This window comes from Ictalurus furcatus, chromosome 2 (assembly GCF_023375685.1).
Source record: "Ictalurus furcatus strain D&B chromosome 2, Billie_1.0, whole genome shotgun sequence".
Classification (NCBI taxonomy): domain Eukaryota; kingdom Metazoa; phylum Chordata; class Actinopteri; order Siluriformes; family Ictaluridae; genus Ictalurus; species Ictalurus furcatus.
Window position 1 is genome coordinate 21,575,267 of NC_071256.1, and position 14,863 is coordinate 21,590,129.

General features: G+C 38.0%; 2 protein-coding genes across 3 annotated transcripts in view; one reads left to right on the top strand and one right to left on the bottom strand.

Annotated features, from left to right (window-relative positions):
• LOC128625124 (arf-GAP with dual PH domain-containing protein 1) overlaps positions 1 to 4,768 on the top strand; it is a 57,195-nt gene extending 52,427 nt beyond the window's left edge. For both annotated transcript variants that reach the window (XM_053653220.1, XM_053653228.1), the window contains 3 exons: positions 63 to 134; positions 1,359 to 1,587; positions 2,500 to 4,768. In XM_053653220.1, coding sequence (XP_053509195.1) covers positions 63 to 134; positions 1,359 to 1,587; positions 2,500 to 2,528 — 330 coding nt within the window. In that variant the 3' untranslated portion in view covers positions 2,529 to 4,768. The remainder of the gene's footprint in view (positions 1 to 62; positions 135 to 1,358; positions 1,588 to 2,499) is intronic.
• Positions 4,769 to 7,106: 2,338 nt separating this feature from the next.
• The window catches only part of LOC128625144 (ras-related protein Rab-26-like), a 90,880-nt gene continuing 83,123 nt past the window's right edge, over positions 7,107 to 14,863 (bottom strand). The window contains exon 9 of the mRNA XM_053653249.1: positions 7,107 to 8,602. Coding sequence (XP_053509224.1) covers positions 8,500 to 8,602 — 103 coding nt within the window. The 3' untranslated portion in view covers positions 7,107 to 8,499. The remainder of the gene's footprint in view (positions 8,603 to 14,863) is intronic.

Consider the following 14,863-nt stretch of genomic DNA (forward strand, 5'->3'; position numbering starts at 1 on the left):
TAAATTAATTAATTAACCATTTAGCTATGTAATTAATTGTGGCTATTTTGTCTCTGTTCTAGCATACAGAGGGTTTTAAAAAACGTTGGTTCACCCTGGATGACAGGAGACTCATGTACTTTAAAGACCCTTTGGTGAGCAGCAGGTTATGATGACTATTTAGAAGTCTTTGAATATGCACTCACCATCCACTTGAGTAGGAGCACCTGTACACCTTATCATTTATGCAGAAATTACTTGTTGATAAGAGAGGTGATTTTATGCATTGTGCTGCTGTCACCTGATTGACTGAATGGATAACTGCATAAATCAGCAATTGTACAGGTGTTCCTATTGAAGTGGATGGTGGGTGTATGTGAGATATTTTACAGCAAAATGTTGCTTTAAAGAATTAAAAATATAAAGCTTTATCTGCATTGATCATATAAGTGTCAGACTTTATGGCTCAATATATGGCTTATATCTTAACGTCATATAATTGTCAGCTAGTACCTTATAGGTGCATCTTAAAAAATTAGAATATCATGGAAAAGTAATTTTTTCCCATAATTTCATTCAAAAAGTGCTACTTTCATATATTCTAGATTCATTACACATTAAGTGAAATATTTCAAGCCTTTTTTTGTTTTTATCTTGATTACAGCTTACAGCTCATGGAAATCAAAAATCCAGTATCTCAAAATGTTAGACTAAAGAATTTATAATACAGAAATGTCCCTCTTCATCTGTTGCAACTGTCATTATAGAACTTATGATGTCTAGAACTAGCCAAGAAATAAGGCTTGATCAAAATGTGTGCAGTTTAGTAATGTCCACTAGATGATGCTGTAGTATTTTGTTGTAAGGGCTGCAACAGCTGCAATTTGTCTTGAAGCTAATTGATTGTTGGGATTTGTATACTGTGGTACTCCTGACCACACTAGTTAATCCCTATTAGGCTGGGGATAACTAGCCTACAGTCTGCACCTTATAAGTCAGTGAAAAGCAGCCCTGTTGGACCCCTTTGCCAATTTCAGTGTAAGCTGAGATTAATGTATTAATGTGTGTATATATATATATATATATATACCACCAAGTCTGTCAAATCATATGTTCAGAAAATTGAAGAATAAAAATATTTGAACTAAGGTTTGAGACATTTAATTTACTGGGACTAATACTAATACTGCAACAAACAATTCTCTGTCAGTAGGAAACTCCATGTTCATTAAATGGTTATTCTTTTTAATAATGTGGACACTTAAACAAGTTAAAATTTTATGGGATAGCTTATTATAAACATTCTCACAGACTTGGATATTGTGAGACCTGCTACCCAATTTACCTCACTAATGCTAACATTGTAACATTCTGCATAGGATGCCTATGCACGAGGGGAAGTGTTCATTGGCAGTAAGGAAAGTGGCTACACAGTAGTACCAGGCCTGCCCCCCTCCACGCAGGGCTACCACTGGCAGTTTGGCATCACCATTGTGACACCAGACAGAAAATTCCTCTTTGCCTGTGAGACAGAGGAGGAGCAGAAAGAGTGGATAGCTGTATTTCAGAGTGTCATCAATAGACCCATGCTACCACAGGAGTATGCAGGTGACCTTCCATTTACATGCTTCATTTTCAGCCTTATTATTTCAAGGTCTTGAAATAATGGGTGCGTTGATATTAAATACCTGTTAGCTTTCTATGCTGTTGTTAACATTCATGGTGCATTACTTTCCTTTCTTGCTTCTCTGTTGCATCTTCATCAAATTTAAAATGATTCATCCTCAGAAGATCAGCAAACAATTCTGATGCTATGTACTCTCTCTGAAAACCTATGTTGTGACACTAAAACAAATATCCTAGCAAATTTCAACCATTCTATATCTACTACACTTGAAGCATAAGTCTTGTTACCATGGTCAATAATTTCACCATTAAATTAAAACAATGGAAAACCCATTGACTAAAAATTATATATATAATTCACTCTTTCAGATAGAAATCCTTTCAGAATGTGTGATTTGTTTGTTACTCAAGTTGTAATAGTATGTTGGTACCACAAGAATTAGATATATGCATGATCAAATAATTTTGATCTTACTTTATTTAACATCAAACAATATTTTGCTTTGTGCCTTATGAAATATAGGGTCTTTTACTTAAATAGTGTCTGTGGTCTGGGAATTATTTTTTCTGGCACTGTCTTGTAGTTGGAGTATTTTTACTGTCAATCTTTTGGATTCACTTGGCCTACTATAAAGATCACTACTGGCACAGTATATTTTGTTTTTGTATACAGCTTGAAGCACAGACACATCCTGTTAGAACTACTATTCTAACTGAGCTACTAGGCATGCTTAGACTTTTTTTTCTAATCTTGGCAAAAATTCCTTTCCCAGCATCCAGAAAATAGTGTAGAGTCACAATATATTTAAGAACAGTGCTTCATGCTGCTATACAAATCGATAAGGCAATAGTTCCAGACCTATTTTGTTTGCTTTCTGTTCTTGCCTAATCCAGTGGAGGCGCACTTCAAGCATAAGCCCTGACTGTTTCTGAGAATCAAGAGCTCAGAGATGAAAGCCTGCAGCAAGGCACAGCACCAAAGTCTATCATAACGGGACGCAGAGAGAGACAGCGGCAAGACAGCAGCTCCAGAACACTCAGATTGGGCTCACAACGACTGTGCAAACAATTGCTTTAAAATACTGCATACTAGCACATCCATGTTCCATCCGAGTAGCTTCAAGTAAATCATAATTCTTAGGTCCCTTCTGACAAAGATGTCATTTGATGGTGACGTTAAATGAAAGTGACACAGAAATGAGGAGGGGCCTCCTTTATAAGACTTTGCATGAATTCCAGAGTGAAAATGTACATACTCATAAAAAAAACAGGAAATTGCATGTGCAAAAAAAAAGGAAAAAAAAAAGGAGAGATTTATAAAACCTTGTGTAAACACACCTGTTAAAAACCTGTTGAAATTAAAAACGCTATTTCCGTTTATAAGCGTCTATTTACAACTTGATAAATAAACAAAAAAAGGGATTATGTCCAAAATACCAATGAAATTAAAAAAGCTAGAGATGTGAATCAGTTACTTAAGTTACAGGTTAGGGGAGCTGAGGACCGGGAGCCCATTCTGCTGTGCCATGTTCTGGAGCACAGCACATGCCCTCACAATCTGGCAGACCTTTTCTGGTTGGTGTAACAATCTCCCACCTGAAGCAGTGATCTACGTGAGAATAAAAGTGTTTATTTATAGAATTAAATTGCTTTTTAAAGAAATTCTGACTAGGTGCCTCTATAGCAATGTGAGTGTAGTCATTTGCTTTGATTCCATGAGGAAAATTGACATTGCTGCAAATTGCCCGTTTATTTTGGCCTCTTATTCACTGTGCAAGGAACTCTGAACTCTAACTATTTATAACATTATGTAGCAATGTAGTAGATCTGTAAATGTGTGAATTTACTTTGCAGCTGTTTTCAGCCTGTAATTACCCACAATTAACAACAAAACATTAACTATTTACTATTTCAGATAGGGGATTAAACTGTAGACTGCAAATAGTTAGTTGGAGGAATATATCTCAATACATAGAAACAAATTAATTAACCGGTCTACACAAATAAATAAAAAAAAACTCATAAAAATAATGTTATGCTTTTTATGTCCAAGAAGTAATCTGCGAGAGCTGCGATTTCCATATTTAGCGGTAATTCTCTACATGTCCTCAGGGTGTCGCTAATCCCCACTGTTTCTAAAATATGGCGTCTGGCTCTATGCGTGGGTCAAAGCTTTTGTAAAATATACCGTCAATTTCCTTCCGAGTATTTTATTTTATTTTTTATAAATCCCGGTTTCTGTGTCAGAGGTTGCGTGCGTACATTCCAGATCCATTTTTGTGCATATGCAACCTTTATAAATGAGGCCCCAGGTCAGTAGAATGGATTACATTTTGACTGTATTATATTTCAATTTACCGTAGACCCTATCGCCTGAGACAGACATGCAAACTTACCGGGTCAAAGTGTCTAGTGCAACTCCTCATATTTATTTATTTATTTGTATGTCTTACTGTGTTGAGATGAAAGTCTGGTATACTTGTGTGAACACTGAAGAAAGACATTAAAGGAAAAAAATGGACTATGTAATTGATATAAGATACTCGCTAAGCTTTGTGTATAATCTGTGCATAAAATTATTTTAATGAAAAACCATATGTACCTGTGTATGTGTTGTTATCTGCAAATTACACAGTCTGCAAATATCCTCCATAACAGTGCACTACTGTTGCAGGTCTTAAAATGTAAGTGCACTTCATTCATTGCCATTCCTCATGAGTTAATGTTTACCATTTTTAGGAAATAAAAAAATCTTGTGATTCCAATTGATACTTTTATTACATATAAAACTATTGCACAACAAGAAGCTTAATGTCTCAAGAAGCTCACAATGCATTACTATGATGTGATTTATAGTTACATCCAGAAAGCAGAAGGTACAAATTACATTTTCATTCCATGATCCAAGTAAACACATTGAAAAAAAAAATGTCTATAAAAAATGTCTATCATTATATAACTGTGTAAACAGCACAATTTTTTTGTCAAACTTTTGAGAATAAGCTTTAGGTGCATATGCATATACAGTATGCATGTACATTCATGTATCATCACACTCCACATCAACATTACTTACATCACACTAAACAGTGCCTATACAAGGTCTACATACCCCATAGAAATTCTTATGTTCTATTACAGGTTAACATTAAAACATTTTTACTACAGGATAACCAGAACCATTCAGATTATAACTGAAGACTAATATTTATTTATAACATAACCAAAGAAAAAGTGATTAAAAACATAATTTCAACAGTTTTAAAAGAGCTTTGGTTTAACCAATTGCTTTCCAAAACAGCACTAATCAAATAGGTTTTAAAGAGAACAGAAATATGACATTCTCTTTTACCTCTAAAATGGTAGCGATTGTCTGAGTTCAGAAATGCAACAGGCTACTCAGCTAGAGTGAGTCTGATTAGTTCCGTGAAAACCATTATTGAGAAGTATATAAAATAATTATTCTGGTGATTATTCCCAATTTACTACTATCCACTGAATACTTTAAGATACATTATCATTAGTTTAATTTGGAATAAATATACAATAATACATTTGTTACACACCAGTGCATAAATACTCATTATTTCAATATTGTGATAATATGGGGAAATACCTATTAATTCTGACAAATTGACAATTATATGTCAAGAAACAGCAATAAATGACAGTGACAAACACTGGTTCATTTCTCTTATGCACTGAGGTGTAACAAATGTATTACTATATTTTTATTCCTAACAAAAGCTAAAGATAATGCATCTTAAGTATCCAGTAGATACTACTAATTTGGGAGTAAAGTAATTACTAGAATAATCATTTAGTCTACTTCTTTTCAGTGGTCTGAACTATTCAGAATCACTCCAGCTGAGTGCAGATAGAATCCTGTTGTTCTCCTCAACTCAGATGATCACTGTAGCTATAGTGATGATATGAAGTGTCTGGAACAATATGGCTGTTAAGTATTACAATACATAGTCTAACTGACTGTCGGGACATGCACAGATTAATGAAACCCATGAAAATAGTTAATGTATTAATACAAACATATGCATTGGCTATAAAAAGATCATCAAAAAGATTGTGCACAGCATAATATCATTAGACATATAGTATAATATAATGTTAATCTACATAGTAGTTCTATGTGACTCAGAATTTATTATATAACAACGACAATAATTAATGTGCTGATGTGTATGTAAAGTAACAGAATGAACTGTAAAATGAACATGAACTGCTAACAGTGGATATAAGAAAACACACAATGCTTCTGAAAATATGAATTCTATAAAATAAATAGCTTCAAACTTTCATCCATAATATAACTTTAACTGTTAGCATTTCCATTCATAAAGGACAGAGAACAAAAAAGAAGGGTTTGTTAAATTTTATATATAATTAACCGAAGAATAATAGCCATTTTCAAATTCTGTAAAAATATTTTTTTTTAAAAACAACAACAACAAAAAAACCCTAACACTTTAATATCTATACAAACAAACAAAAAAGCAGCAAAAGCTTTAACATGTACAAATGTAATCTGTCAAAAACAATCTCAGAAAACACCCTTATTGTAGCTTATGTGCTCAAAGCTCCAGATTATGAGGTTTGAAAATGCCTTTAAGTTAAGTCAATTTAAGTAAATGCTGGTGTCCAAAACATGGCTGTGATGGTTATATTATCCTTGGTCACATATCAAACTTTGAACTTTGAACAATACATATCACATTGTCCGGTTTCCTCCCATATTCAGAGTGTCATGGTTCCAGAGTTAATGGATTGCTTTCAACAGTGCTGCATGTGGGTGTAGGCATTTGTGTACATTGTGTACATGTAGGAGCATTCAGAAACTCCCTTTGGGAGTTATTTAGATTGAAATGGCTCAGCAGAGCAATGATGAAAATATATATGCTGTAAACTGTACACCATCAAGCATGTAGACTGATTACTGATTTAGCATGCTATATTCCATACAATATCATGACTGAAAGAAGTATGATATATGTACATTGTATGTACATATTTTGCTGTGATGTCTAAAATACTGTCAGTAAGCTTTGGCCTGGCAGCTTTATTGAAACAGCCCAGTTGTTTCAGAAATATAATTAAATTTGGCCAACTATTAGGAATGATGCAGTTTCTTTTCTTGAAAACTGGATGCTTCCCTCAAATTAAATGGGCGCACACACACACACATTACAAATTATATTATTGAGAACAACTTGAGTGAAAAGTAGAATCTTTTACATATTAACATGCATTGTTTTTTGCTTTAATGACTGTGCACTTTCATATTCAAACTTAAAACCGTTTAATTAGGTTTTTTTTTTTTTTTTCTTTCCCAGATTGGGTGAATGGTGTAGGAATTACAGCCCTTTTTTAACATGTGGTTCCCCCACTTTCAAACTCTTTGTACCCTCCACTAATATTGGCACCCTTGGTAAATACGAGCAAAGACGAATGTATTTACCAAGGGTGCCAATATTAGTGGAGGGAACTGTGTATGCCTACCTCCTGGAGGGTGTTTTTGCCCTGACCAACTATTGTGGAGGGTTTTTTCTTTGCTGGGGAAAGAATTCTTCTGTCATTCACGACAGTTGTTTTGTGTGGTATTTCAAGCCTTTCGATATTCTCGAGGTCACCAGTGCTTTCTTTTGTTTTAAGAATTTACCAAATAATTGTTTTAACCTTCTCTCTTATACTGTGGTAGACAGTTAAATTAACAATAACTGTCATTGTCCAAATATTAATGGACCTTACAGTGTGTGTGTGTGTAACCATAACATTAAAACCACCTGCGTAATATTTTGTAGGTCCCCCTGGTGCCGCCAAAACCGCTCTGACCCACCAAGGCATGGACTCCACAAGACCTCTCAAGTTGTGCTGGGGTGTCCGGCGCCAAGAGGTTAACAGCAGATCTTTTAAGTCCTGTACGTTGCGAGGTTGGGCCTTCATGGATTGTTTGTCCAGCACATCCCACAGATGCTTGATCAGATAGAAGGCTAGTGAAATTGGAGGCCAAGTTAACACCTTTAACTGTTTGTCATGTTCCTTAAGCCATTGTTGAACCATGTTTACAGTGCACAACAATGTTGGCAGGGCAAATTATCCTGCAGAAAGAAGCCACTGTCGTTAGGGAATACCGTTGCCATGAAGGGTTGTACTTAAGTGGTAGGACTCTAGGTTTCCCAGAGCATCACACTGACTCCACCGGCTTGCATTCTTCCCATAGTGCATCCTGGTGCCATCTCTTCCACAAGTACTGACCACTACATATTGGGAACACCTCACAAGACCTATCGTTTTGGAGATGCTCTGACCCAGCTGTCTAGCCACCACAATTTGTCCCTTGTCAAAGCTGCTCGGATCCTTATTCCTTGCCCATTTTTCCTGCTTCCAAACACATCTACTTTTAGAATTGACTGTTCACTTGCTGCCTAATATATCCCACCCTATATATATATATTGTGGAGTCCATGCCTTGACAGTTCAGAGCTGTTTTGGCGGCACAAGGGTGACCTACACAATATTAGGCAGGTGGTTTTATTTAATGTCCCATATATATAGAAAAGGGCAGAATTGTGCTTCTCCAGAAACAGTATGAAAAAAATACAGTATCCATGAGGCCTTCAACCTCTCCCAGGCTTAAAATAAACTAAAAATCAACACATGGTACAACAAATCTGATGAAATGCTGCACACTGTTCACTGCTTGCCATTTATCATGCGTTCAGGGTACATACACTAACCCAAACATGTGAGATGTCCACATACATACACAAACAAACAAAAATTCCCACAGCTGGGCAAATGTAAACACATTTATGATAACCATATGTGCACACACACACACACACACACACACACACACACACACACACACTTGTGGTTTTAGGTCCTGCAGCACCCTGTGGTCTTCATTTCCTTGTTGACATACTCATGCAATTTAAACTTGGGCTCATCCAAACCCTTCATGGACCTGTGCTTTAGTTCTCTGTAAGGATGAAGAGAGAGAGAAAAAAAACAGCATTAAGACTGAAAATTCCTCATTTGTTTTTTTTTTTTGTTTGTTATTTTTGGATAGCACGGGCCTGTGAATCGTTTTTCCACCAAGTTCAAATATCAATGATTAAAAAAACCCCAAAAAACTACAGGGCATGGTACTGCTCACTTATGAACCACCATGTATATGCATGATGTGCTGCAATAGACTGGTGTCCCACCCAGGGTGTATATTCAAGTCAATTCTGTCAAATGAGATTTTATTGTAATTCCTCTTATATACAGTGGTGCTTGACAGTTTGAATTTGCAATATTTATTTATAAATATTTTTCAAGTCCTAAAAGTAGACAAAGAGAACCCAATTAAACAAATGAGACAAAAATATTATACTTGGTCATTTATTTATTGAGCAAAATTATCCAATATTACATATCTGTGAGTGGAAAAGTATGTGAACATTTGCTTTCAGTATCTGGTTTGATCCCCTTGAGCAGCAATAACTGCAACTAAACATTTCCTACACATTGGCTTGGAGTAATTTTAGCCCATTCCTCAGTACAGAACAGCTTCAACGCTGGGATGTTGGTTGATGTTGGTTTTGGTTTCCTCACATGAACTGCTTGCTTCAGGTCCATCCATATTTCTCTTGGATTAATGTCAGGACTTTGACTTAACTTCAGTCTTCTTTAACCATTCTTTGGTAGAACAACTTGTGTGCTTACGGTTGTTGTCTTGCTGCATGACCCACTTTCTCTTCAGTTCACAGAGAGATGTCCTGAACTGGTAAATGTTCTGCACCTATATAGCACCTTTTAACCTTAGCGGTTCTACAAAGCACTTTACACTGTTTCTTATTCGCCCATTCTCACACACATACATGCAAGGTGCTAGCCTGCCATTGGGAGCAATTCAGGGTTCAGTGTCTTGCCCAAGGACACTTTGGCATGTGGGCCAGGATTTGAGTTGCCAACTCTATGATTAGCGGACAACCAGCTCTACCACCTGGGTCACAGCCGCCCTGACATTTTTCATTTAGAATTCGCTGATATAATTCAGATTTCATAGTTCCATCATTGATGGCAAGCCGTTCAGGCCCGGATGCAGCAGAACAGGCCCAAACTATGATACTACATACATCATGTTTCACAGATGGGATAAGGTTCCGATAAGTTCCACATAACTTAGGCATGCTCTCTGTCTGTTCTCTCTCTGATAGCCTGTACATCTTCATAGCTGAGAACACAGAAGTTCCTGTCCCTTTTCTGACACAATAAGCGCTCTGTTCCAAGTTAAATCAAGCAATGATCTAACTCTTCCTCCTTTTCTGTATATATACTCTGATCATTTCAGCATTAAACTAAGACACTTTCACTGAACTCTGTTTCTGTGTGACATCTTCCCGAGCTCAGTACTGAGAGGGTAAACAGCAGCGTGGGTCCAAGAATTTCATTCTGAGGCCGGTATCAGCGAAATCTTAATAGATTCCTGGTGTCAGGAAGTGGGACATCTGGACGGATGCAAGTGATCTTTTATTTTCTGCCTCCGTGTAGATGTCCTTGTATTCTTTATGTGTGGGTTGAAAATATCACATCGTTTTAGTCCATGGTGTTTTCCATGAACGAAGGTCTCGTAGAGATTCTGTTACTACATGATTCAACAAAGACAGGGCACTTCAAAAGAAACTATATTTGGTTGAAAATATCACACCATTTTAGTCCGCTGTGTTTTCTGCGAATGCAGGCGTCCTAGAGACTTTGTTACTATGTGATTGAACAAAGTAAAACCTGCTACCTTTTTTTTTTAAACTGGACAATAGGACCTAACGCTGTCTGATACCATCTAAGAGTAACATAACTGTGAAATAAACCATGGGAGGAAGTGGTCAGTCCAAAATTAGGCCAAATCAATGGATGTATGATCATCGCATGGGTATATTTGTACAACCTTTAGTAGATAATCTGGCAGGATGGACAGAGGGTCAACTCCAAACTGCCCCAGTGGTAATTTCAGCAAAACCAATAGGGATGCCCACAGAGTGAAGGAACCCCTTCTATGCTCTCTCTCGTACCGAGTTCACATTATGACACACTGCCTATTATTTACCTTTGTGTTGAGGGTAACTCATACCCTTTTATTAGGGATGCACTGAATGTTCGGCAACCGAAATTGTTCGGCAACCGAAATTATTCGGCCAAAAATAGCAAAAAAAGCATTTTCGGTGTTCGGCCGAATAAGTGAAAAGGCCGAATAAATTTGACCAAACAATGACGTGTTTGATGACGCGACCAAATAGCCTAGCAACCAGAGTGAGACGTGCGAATGTCACAACCTCGATGAGGGGGCATGCGCATGCACAAGCTGTGGACACGTGCGTTTGTTTTGTTTCTGTTCCGGAGCATGTTTCTGTCACGTCGCGAGACATAAGGGAGTAGAGTACGGAAGCAGGTAAAGATGTATTTATTTAAGGGCAGGCAGACATATCCTATATCTGCTATAATACTCCGCGAGGTGTACAGGGAGGCGAGCGGTATATATCCCGAATATAATCAACCGTATATAACCGAATGGAACCATTTTTTGCACTCTTGTCAATGCACTTTTTAATACACTTTTTAGTTGTAGGCTACAGTGTGTTACATTCTTTCAGCAGTTATAGGCCTAACATAGGCTATTCAAGGGGGGCTCAAAGATGACCACATAAAAATATTTTTATTTTACTAATTTATTTATTTAAAGTTATATTGTGCCTTGTTGGTAGCTTATGCCTGCTGGAATGAAAAAAAATGTTCAGTGTTAAATAAATATTTTGAAATTGTAGTTTTGGTAATTGATTTTTTTCTTTGAAAAGCAAGACAAAAGAGTAAAAAGCACATTTTGACTAATTTATGCAATGGTGAAAAAAATGGCAAAATAAATGGAAAAAACACGAAAAAACGTGTTCGGCCTTCGGCTTTTGGCCAAGTTTTTCATTATATTCGGTTTCGGCCAAGAATTTTCATTTCGGTGCATCCCTACATTTTATGGTTGACACTGGTGCCACTCGCCCCTCATTTGGTAGACAGTACGAAGGGAGAGTATCAAGGTCTAGCATTAACTCTATGGTCTGCACTTATATGGGACTCTATGGGAATAGATCGGGGTCCTGTCACCTGTCCAAAAACAAACTCCCTATATGTTACTTGCCCTGATGACTCTGACATTTAGTTTTTTCACAGATTTTTTGTCATCCCTTCATCTCCTTTCAACTTATTAGGTCAAGATTTAATGTTTAAACTGAAGTGTTCACTCACAATACATAACAGACAGTTTACACTGCTCACTCCATCTAACCTCTGTTTCTCTTCTGTTTGTCATGTTGCTGACAATGAGCATGAGCCTGACAACATCAAGCGTCTGCTGCCTGATGCACATGCCTCAATACGTAAAACATTGGGGGCTCAGCATTCTAATGAAGTGGGTCATATCCAGGTATCCTCATACACTGCGAATCTGAAGACTACCCAGCCCGTTAACTGTAAGCAATATCCGCTATCAGCAGAAAAGGAACTAGGCATACAACCAGTGATTGACTCATTATTAGCACAGGGCATTGTCATGACCACCTTATCTCTGTACCATACTTCTGTCAATCCTGAATGTAAGCCAAATGGTAATGGATGGCGTCTCACCCAGGACCTAAGGCGCATAAACAACCTTGTCATACCTATTAGCCCTTTAGTGCCTGACATAGCATTTATTTTGACTGCAATTTCATATTTACATACGCACTTCACTATCATAGACTTGTGTAGTCTCTGAGCAGACACAGCCCATTGTTACATGTACCTTTAAAAATCAGCAGTACACTTGGACCTGTCTTCCTCGGGGTTTCATTGACTCTACCACTGTGTTCTCGTCTTTGGTGCATCAAGCCCTCTCATCACTCGTTCTTCCAGAAGGCTGCTGTCTGTTACAATACTCGGGTGACATTTTGCTGTTGGCAGACGGACATGAACTTTGCAATGAAGGCTCTCTCAAACTCCTGACACACCTAGCTCAATGTGGGCTTAAGGCTTCTCTCACAAAGCTTCAGCTCTGCCAAACAACTGTCCAATATCTGGGTTACTGCATTTCCCAGGGACAATGGCAACTCACCTCTGATTGCATGCGTGCCATAGGGGACCTCACACCACCTCCCATGCTACGCGGTATACTGAGCTTCTTGGGACTCAAACTATTGTTGTCAATTTATCCCTGCCTGCTCACACCATGACAAGGTCCTCAGACAATGACTCAAAGACTCCTAAAAATATTGATTGGACCAAGGAAATTAAACATTCCTTTTGCTACCTGAAACAGTAACTAAGCTCAACCCTGGCACTGGGACTTCCCGACTATTCATCCACTTTTCCCCTCTATGTATCTGAGGAGGAGAGTACTGTGGCGGGGGTCTTGGCTCAGGAACACGGTGGTAGCTATCGTATTGTAGCATATTTCTTGAAAACTCTAGAACCTGTAGTTCAAGGTATGCCCGCCTGTTTGCAGTCCGTTGCTGCGTCTGCTCTCATGGTCATGACTCCTCTAACACAGATAAAGTTCATGGTAATTCCCTCGGTCATGAAGTTGAGAAGTGGGCCTCCAAAGAAGGCTCGCCCAGCCCCTTTGTCTAGAATAGTGTCTCTGTTTTTCACGTTTTCTCATTCTCTAACTTTTCATGACATTGATGTTGCTTTTTACAAATGCAGGCCTCTCCAGTCAACCTTATGTTTTGGTCCTTGGAAGGTTGTTCCCCACTGTGTTTCTCATGCCACAAGAAGAGGGGTGATCTTGGCAATAACATCAAGGTTTTGTATTTGAGACACTCACAAAACTGTTAAATTACTTTGATGCATTGTATATTTACCTGTGCTAGAGTAAATATACAAGGAAAAACCACCAAATATGATGCATTACCACCACCTAGTGGCCCCCTTTCAGGCACTGCAAATTGACTTCACACACATGCCAAATGTCAGAGGTGTCAAATACCTTTTAGTTATTGTGGACACATTCTCCAAATGGGTAGAAGCGTTCCCATGCTCAAACAAAAATGCCAACACTGTTGTTAAAATTCTAGCCAAATAAATAATCCCATGCTATGGTATCCCTCAAGTGATTGATGGCAATAATGGAACACCCTTTGTTTCTAAGGTAACACAGAAGCTTTGTGAAAATCTGAATATTGATTGGCACTTCCACATCCCATATAATTCCCAAAGTTCAGGAATTGTGGAAAGAAAGAATTGTACCATCAAGAACCACCTCACTAAGGCACTACTAGAGAATCCTTCCAGCTATTGGACTGAGTTTTCCCCGTCATCCTATGCGAAATTTGTGTGACACCTATGAAAACTGTCTCCTTTTAAGATCATTATGGCCAGACCATTTCCCACTCCATGGACAAAGGGTAACCCAGGTGTTTGTTTTACAGGAGTTCTGGACATGATTGCCGGCGACTATACAATGAGGCTCTCATTGAAAAATTAACTAGCATGCATGGTGAGGTTTCTGCTTCTCTCCTTTTACCCACCGAACAGTCTACTCACCCTTTCCTTCCAGGTGACACAGTTCTCATCAAAAGTCTTAATCCATGAAAGGTTGGGGAAGCAGCCTTCGGCACTCATACACACGTGGTGGCCGTTACCCGTACTGCTGTCCTGATGGAGTCATCCATCAGAGACAAGAGACAATGCTGCTATCAAGTAGCCCTTAGGGGGCCTCTTCTCATCTCAGCTTAACACATACACATATAGCATTATTTTGTATTAGAAACAAACACATGAACTCTATCTTCTACTCTAACAAAGCTTTACTCCTTTGCTACAACTGCACCCACTCGTCATCAATTGACCCTTTCTCCTGAAAACAGGAGACGCCTGTATAACACTGCTATGCCCTTTATGTTGTCCCAACCCTTTGTAAATGCATGGCCATAAAGGTGACCATTGTTTAAGGGAACGGATGACTTGGGGCAGGTGCAGCATGCGCAGGACCCATTGGGACCTAAGAGAGTAATGATAAGTTCCACATAACTTAGGCATTCTCTCTGTCTGTTCTTTCGCTCTATCTCTGATCGCCTGTATTTCTTGTATCTTCTTATCTGAGTACAAAGAAGTCCCTGTCCCTGTTCTGACACAATAAGCTCAGTTATTTAATAGTTATTTAACAGTTATTTAAGCTCAGTTAGTTAAGTTTAGCAATGATCTAACTCTTCCTCCTTTTCTGTATATATTT